The 7648-nt window shown below is 48.0% G+C and overlaps 1 protein-coding gene across 1 annotated transcript in view; it reads right to left on the bottom strand.

Moving 5' to 3' along the window:
• KDM4A (lysine (K)-specific demethylase 4A) overlaps positions 1-7648 on the bottom strand; it is a 60065-nt gene that overhangs the window by 34649 nt on the left and 17768 nt on the right. The window contains exons 6-11 of the mRNA XM_011945575.1: positions 6846-6895; positions 5670-5773; positions 5145-5282; positions 4263-4510; positions 3281-3480; positions 743-1113 (exon numbers count right to left, since the gene is read on the bottom strand). Of these exons, the coding sequence (XP_011800965.1) occupies positions 743-1113; positions 3281-3480; positions 4263-4510; positions 5145-5282; positions 5670-5773; positions 6846-6895 (1111 nt within the window). The remainder of the gene's footprint in view (positions 1-742; positions 1114-3280; positions 3481-4262; positions 4511-5144; positions 5283-5669; positions 5774-6845; positions 6896-7648) is intronic.

Genomic DNA, 7648 nt, shown 5'->3' with positions numbered 1-7648 from the left:
AAAAGAAAGGCCATCTCATCTCATCTTATCCCAAACCCCCAAACACGTGGGCTCCAACGGCAGCCATTCTAACCCTTGTGCCGCTAAGGCAATGAGGGTCAGAGGAAGAGTTCCCACCCACCCCAACTGAAAAGGCCAGCCACGGTGGCTCACACCTGTAATTCCACCACTTTGGGAGGCTGAGGTGGGCGGATCACTTGAGGTCAGGAGTTCCGAGACCTGTCTGGCCAACATGGTGAAACCCTGTCTCTACTAAAAATACAAAAACTAGCTGGGCGTGGTGGCACACGCCTGTAATACCAGCTACTCGGGAGGATGAGGCAGGAGAACTGCTTGAACCTTGAAGGCAGAGGTTGCAGTGAGCCAACATCATGCCACTGCACTCCAGCCTAGGCAACAGAGCAAGACTCTATCTCAAGAAAAAAAAAAAGGCATTGTGATCCAAGTGGGCTGAGGAGGATCTGCTGCTGTGACTGAGGCTGCATTGATGCAATTCTTGGAATCACAAGTCACAGGGATATGAGAAAAGCAACTCCCAGCAAAGAACAAGCCGGGAGAGTGAATGCCACCCAGGCTTTTGTTGGACACAACCACTGCAGGCTGGAGGCACTGACTGAGGGTTTCTCCTGCCCTCCTGCAGCACCTCCACCACACAGACCCACCTCCCCAACACAGATCCCCTCCCCGACAGGGTGTCCTTCAGGGCAGCTCCCCACCCCACACCACTGCCTGGAGCCCATACCTCTGCCAGCTCCCGCTCACTGATACTTCTGGCGGCGCTTCCTTTCTTCCTCATGCATGGCTCTCCCACAGTGACCCTGCCATCCCCTTTGGCATAACTGTGCACAGTGAGAACTCCCGTTTGCCCTTGGGCTCGGCAGGAGAGAGGCTCACTAGTTTCTGAATCAGAAGAGATAGAATCCCGTGAAGAGCCAGAGCCCAGGCTGGAAGATGACTTCTTTTGGGAGCCTGAGAAGACAAGGCGTCCCCCTACAGACGCAGGATTCACAGAAAGATCCAAGGCTGCTGCTTCTTGTTCTTCCTCCTCATCCTCCTCTTCTAGTTTGACATTTTTGAGCTCTTCAAATTTGACTTCAGTGGAGTCAGAATAATCTGAAACACACATACACATTAGACAGAGCCAAGTTCCACCTGCACACGTGAATCTGATGAAAGCCAGAGTGGCAAAGCACAAGGAACATGGGCTAGGAATGGGACCTGGCTTCCAATCCTGGCTCTGTCACTGAGGGGCACTGTGAGCCAGGGCTATCTGCCCAGCCTCCTGGCCTCCAGCTTCTCCCTCTGTAGTGAGAAGATGCTACTACAATTCTACAGGGCTCATAAATAAGACTCCTGAGCACGGCCTGGCACTCAGCAGACACTCAGTAAGGGGCAGCTGCCATTTCCTCCAAACTCCTGCAGGAAATGCAAGTCTGAGCTCAGCAGAGACCTGGCTACCCAGCCCATCCTAGAAAATCTGAAGATCTTGAAAAATATTAAGAGGGTGTATGTTAAATGTTCTCACTGCAAAAATGGTAACTATGTGAAGTAATATGTATTTTAATCAGCTAGATTTAACCATTCCACAACATATATATACTTCACAAATCATGTTGGACCAGGAGCAGTGGTTCACAACTGTAATCCCAGGACTTTGGGAGGCCAAGATGGGAGGATTGCTAGAGCCCAGGAGTTCAAGACCAGCCTGGGCAACAAAGTGAGACCCTGTCTCTACAAAATTTAAAAATAAGCCAGGCATGGGCCGGGCGCGGTGGCTCACGGCTGTAATCCTAGCACTTTGGGAGGCCAAGGTAGGCAGATCACGATGTCAAGAGATCAACACCATCCTGGCTAACAAGGTGAAACCCCATCTCTACTAAAAATATAAAAAATCAGCCAGGCGTGATGGCCCGCATCTGTAGTCCCAGCTACTCAGGAGGCTGAGGCAGGAGAATCACTTGAACCCGGGAGGCAGAGATTGCAGTGAGCCGAGATCGCCACTGCATTCCAGCCTGGGTGACAGAGTGACTACGTCTCAAAAAACAAAAAAGTAGCCAGGCATGGTGGCGTACGCCTGTAGTCCAGGCCACTTGAGAGGTTGAGGCAAGAAGATTGCTTGAGCCTGGAAAGTTGAGGCTGCAGTGAGCTGTGTTCGCACAGGCTTGTGCAACAGAGCAAGACTCTGTTTCTAAAACAAAAAAATCATATTGTATATGACAAATATGTACCATTTTATCTGTCAATATAAATACATAAATTTGAAGGGAAAAAAGGGAAAGAAAATCTGCTGAAGAGAAGCCAGCCCAGCACGACAGTCCACAGTGCTACCTGGCTGTCAGCAGACCACATCTTCGCGTCATACCTGACCCAAGACAGATACAAGCCTTTCTCCAACAAATCTAGCCTCAATGACCTTCCAAGTGACTGCTAAACAACACTGATCACACCACTCCCACTCTTGAAATATAAATGGCTTCTTAAGCTTCCAAGTGAGGAAATGAAAATGGCAGACAGCCCTATATCCTCTCCTATTTCTCCAGCGTCACCTTCTGGTCACACAGCTGCCTTCTACCCTAATATTCAATTGAGGGAAACTCCCCACCAGTTCCCCCAGGTGGACCATGCTATTAATATTTCCCATCTCTGCTGGGAACGGTGGCTCAAGACTGTAATCCCACTTGGGAGGCCGAGGCAGACGGATCACCTGAAGTCAGGAGTTCAAGATCATCCTGGCCAACATGGTGAAACCCCATCTCTACTAAAAATACAAAAAAAAATTAGCCAGGCGTGGTGGCGGATACCTGTAGTCCTAGCTAGTTGGGAGGCTGAGGTAGGAGAATCGCTTGAACCCAGGAGGCAGAAGTTGCAGTGAGTCGAGATTGCGCCACTGCACTCCAGCCCGCATGACAGAGCAAGACTCCATCTCAAAAAAAAAAATCTCCCATCTCCACGCCTGTGCCCTGCTCCTCCCCTCTGGGACACCCCTTCTACATCCCTCCTCTCTGTCCACCTGGGAAGGTCCTACTTACCTTGTAAGAGTCACCCTCACCAAAACCTCCAGTGTTTCCCTGACCCCTGACCAGGCAGAGGGAGGAGCTTTTCCCTACGTGTCCAGTCCACCCTGTATATCCCTACCGAAAGCACTTCTCACACTCCAAGTACACTATCTGATCACAGACCTGTCACTCTGCTTTATTTCTCACTCAGCACTCAATATGGCATCTGACACGGGACACATGTATGAGTTAAGGTTGTGGAAAATACACCATAGTCAACTAACCTGGGAAGGTAAGACCATCCTCAACTTGCCGCACAGAACTATGGGTGGGCCTCACGGGGGCGAGGGCTGCCGGGCACTCCGTCATCTCATACTGCTCAGAACTCAGCTCCTCCTTGGGGAAGAGCTCACTCTGACTCACCTCCTGTGGTATTTCAAGACAAACTCGGTGCCTCTTTGTCCCTATTCGGTGCCTGGCCAGGCTGCAAGGGAGAGGGCAAATCTTTTAAGAGCCCACAAATATATCCACTTACTCAAAGACATTCCTACACATCCACACACAACCCAAAGTGAATGGCCAGAGCCTGTCAGGCCTGGTTCAAAACTCAGGGACACCTCTTATTTGTGACTTGAGACAAGGGACTTCACCTCTCTGAGCTTGTTCCATCATCTGGAAGATACAGGTATTACCAACCCACCTAACAGATTTGTTGTGAGGACTAAGAAAAGGTATGCAGAGTAGCTGGCAAAGTGCCTGGCATAGAGTAGCTACCAAGGGACGGTTCCTCCTTTCTTTCCCATATGGCCCAGGATAAATTCTCAGAGCACAGATCCCCTGGCTCAGCTTCCCATTGGTGCAGACTTAGGAAGGTGACTCTTAAGTGACTCTAATGGCACTGCAGACTTAAATCACAACATTACCAATGCCCTTGAGTCTCATCCTTACTACACTTCTTTTTAAAAGACTCTCTGATATGATGAGAAAACATGACTTTTCTGGCTCAGGGGGAGCCCAACCTTCGCACATAAATGCCTTGACCCTCATATAAATGACCCCTTTGCTCCAGCAGACTACACGCCCACTACAGGTCTCTCATTCAGAAAGTGCCTGAATGCTCTGGCACTCAGGTTTCTGGAGCCTTTACCAAGAACACTCCCTTAGCCGAGGCACAAACAGCATCTTAGAAACAGCCTCTCCACAGGTTACAGGACCTACCCAGACACCTCTCCCTCACACAGCCACGACAAAGGACTGCTGGGTTACCTTGTCTTCAAGTCTCCTTCCTCTCCATCCTCCACCCCTTCCATGTCCTCCTCTGGGCACTCCTCCTCATTGCCAGCTCTTGGAGGCAGTTCACTCTCCTTAAGAAACTCAGCTGCTTCTGGCGTGGGCAGAGTATGGTCAATAACTGTGTTGTCCTTCCCAGCTTTCCAAAGTTTGTACCTTTCTGGCTGGAACTTCCTCACAAACACATCCATGGAGATCTTCACCATGTCCTTTCTACAGGAGCACTGTCAGCAGGAAGCAGAAGAGCACCAGGTGAGCATACCTTGCTGCTTCCACCTCACCCCCACGTCCTAGCTCCTCCCTCCACATGGAAACAAGTGCAAGATGGTTTATAACTAGACTGTTTTGGTTCACAGGCTGAGGGCATATTATCCTTGCAGGACCTTCAAATATGAAGGGAAGCAGGGAAAAAAGGGCAGAGAATACATACTACTGGGGCAAATCTACCTGGGCACTAACTCGGGGTCACAGAGGGTGGTTAGGCTCTGCACTTAGGCCCCCAGGATGATGAGCCACCTGCCCTTGTTCCCTGTGCAAGCCAGGAACACACAAGCAAGTCTACTACTACGAGTCAAAGGCCTAGCCCTGCCGCTTCCCTAGAGTAAAGAAAACCCCTAGGAACTTCAACAGAGAAGTCTCAGAGTGGCTAAGGCAAGAATATTAACATGTGTGGATGTGGTTTTAATGCCTAGTGGACTTAAGAACCTCATTTTATACTTCCCAAATCTGAACACATTTTAGCTGCTCGTTTCTGAATTCCAGCAACTCAAATAAATATTCTAAACACCAGCCAACGTATCTAACCAGAATTTGCTCATTTTTATCATGATGTTATAGAAAGAAATCAAGCAGACTTACCAGCACAGCTTGCTTGCCATACTCAATCCACCGACGGGTAGCAAAATTGGTAGACTCCGCACAGTTAAAGCCATGGTTAAAGCCGGCATGGTAACCATAAGGGAAAGTGATCATAAACTCTCCGGCCTCTTGAGTCACCTAAACAAGAGCAGACTTGAAACAGCTGCTTCAAATGGCAGAGGTCCACAGAACTGGAATTCTGAGCTCCACCACAACTTAGCTGAGCAACAAAGGGTAAGTCATAAAACCCCTGGGGTCTTGCTGTCTTCTATGAAATTATGCAAAGCCCAGACATATCAGATGACATGACTATAATTAACCATTCCTCCAAATCAACACTGTTCAAGGGGATCTGACTCTCCTCTGGAAGCTAAAGTGGCCCCACCTTTAATGCTCTTAGATCAAAGTGTTGTTACATAGTTTAAGCTTTGGCCCCCTCTTGGTATAGTGATAAACTAGAATAAAACTCTGTAAAAGGCCAGAAAGGGTGGTGCCTGAGAACTTTGGCATGTAACATCAGCTCACCTTGTCAAAGGGAATTCCATATTTCTTCAGCATTAACGGGGAAATCAGGGTCATCTTGTGGCGGAGAAATGCCTCACAGCTTTGAGCACTTCCTGGGAAAAAGCCTATTTAATTGAAAGAGTATGGGTTAACACAGTGCTCCACACTAGCTCCGCAATCCGGAGTCACTTCACACCTGTGCTTCTCATCGGAATGATAAACAGGATGAATCACCGATGTGATCTCCAAGGATCCTTATAGCTCCGCACCAATTCTAAGATTCTACAGTGAGCCTCTGGGCTCACTCCCATGTAGGGCATTACATGGGTAATGAAATCCTGTTTGGGAAACCAAGGTCACCCAAGCTGCCTCTGTTCTTTTTTTTTTTTTTTTTTTTTTTTTTTTTGAGACAGAGTCTCACTCTGTCGCCCAGGCTGGGGTGCAGTGGCCGGATCTCAGCTCACTGCAAGCTCCGCCTCCTGGGTTTACGCCATTCTCCTCCTGCCTCAGCCTCCCGAGTAGCTGGGATTACAGGCGCCTGCCACCTCGCCCGGCTAGTTTTTTTTGTATTTTTTTAGTAGAGACGGGGTTTCACCGTGTTCGCCAGGATGGTCTCGATCTCCTGACCTCGTGATCCGCCCGTCTCGGCCTCCCAAAGTGCTGGGATTACAGGCCTGAGCCACCGCGCCTGGCCTGCTGCCTCTGTTCTTATAGAGCTTTGAAACTATTTAGGACCTTTTCTCCAGTCACTTGTATCCCTGATCTTTTTTCAGTAATGCAGCTATAGTATGATCTACCTAGGCTTTCCTGAAGTATGTTCTCTAGACATACAAATCTATGTAAGCCCACTTAAAAGAAACAAAGCATAAAATGCGATTTTTTCTTTAACATTTGGGTCTTTAGTGGAAACACCAGTCATACTGGGTCTGGTTCATTATCGCTGGTCAAAGAAACACCACTGCTCATTAAAACTGAGGCACAGACAATCAAAGAAGAAATGACCAAGTCCTTGCTCAGGACAAAGGAAGAAAAGGCTCTGTCACTGCCCTCTTAAGGTAACCAATGAGGCTCACCCCCATCTGCAGGCCTGCGACAGGACCTGCAAGAATCTGACCATGGGGAATGCACATTTTAGTGTAGAGCAAGGAGCACAGCTCATAGGAGTGTCCAACCCAGCAAACAGAGGAGACACAGTACCTTTGGCGAGGCGTTCCAACCGCTTTCCATGCTCAGGTGGAACAGAGTACCTGCAATCACATGAGAGCATCAGAGGCTGGGCGGAGACAGGTACAGAAGCTAAGGGGCTTATTCCCACTCTCAAAACACCTTGAAATGGCAGATTTTTTTTTAACTTCCCAAGCACTAGAAAGGAATCTGAAAAAATGAAATATTAGACTGTTTCGGCATAGGAGTAAAGAGCCCGTAAAGAAGGTGAGTGAATTTATTTCTTCTATATTCATTCACTTAATAAGATGTTTATTAAGTGTTCACCATGAGCCAGGATTTATGGTACACAATATTACTCTCCTTTATAATGTTGTTCATATAACATTTTTTTTTAAAAAAAGGATGTCATTACATAACCTCAGTATTTAAAAATGCTCAGTATTTTTAAATGCTTGAAAGGCCTAACAGGGAGAGGGCTAGAGGAAGAATGGAAAACAAAGTGCAAGATAGATCCGACACTTAAGAGACCCAGCCCCGTATCTGCTGATGAACCCATTTTCCCTTTATCTCCCCAACAGTTACATACACTGATTACCCAACAATCAATTACCTCTCTACCCAGTAGGGTGTCTAAACACCATCGAAACTGTTCTTCCTAAAAAAATGAAAAGAAAAAAAGGACACCTAGGACTATTTAAAACTTTTGCAAAATTGTTTTTTTTTTTTTTGAGACGGAGTCCCGCTCTGTCGCCCGGGCTGGAGTGCTGTGGCTGGATCTCAGCTCACTGCAAGCTCCGCCCCCCGGGTTTATGCCATTCTCCTGCCTCAGCCTC

The sequence above is a fragment of the Colobus angolensis genome, unplaced genomic scaffold (assembly GCF_000951035.1).
Source record: "Colobus angolensis palliatus isolate OR3802 unplaced genomic scaffold, Cang.pa_1.0 Scaffold106, whole genome shotgun sequence".
NCBI lineage: Eukaryota > Metazoa > Chordata > Mammalia > Primates > Cercopithecidae > Colobus > Colobus angolensis.
Note: the sequence above shows the minus strand (reverse complement) of the source record. Positions and strands in the feature narration are given on the sequence as shown.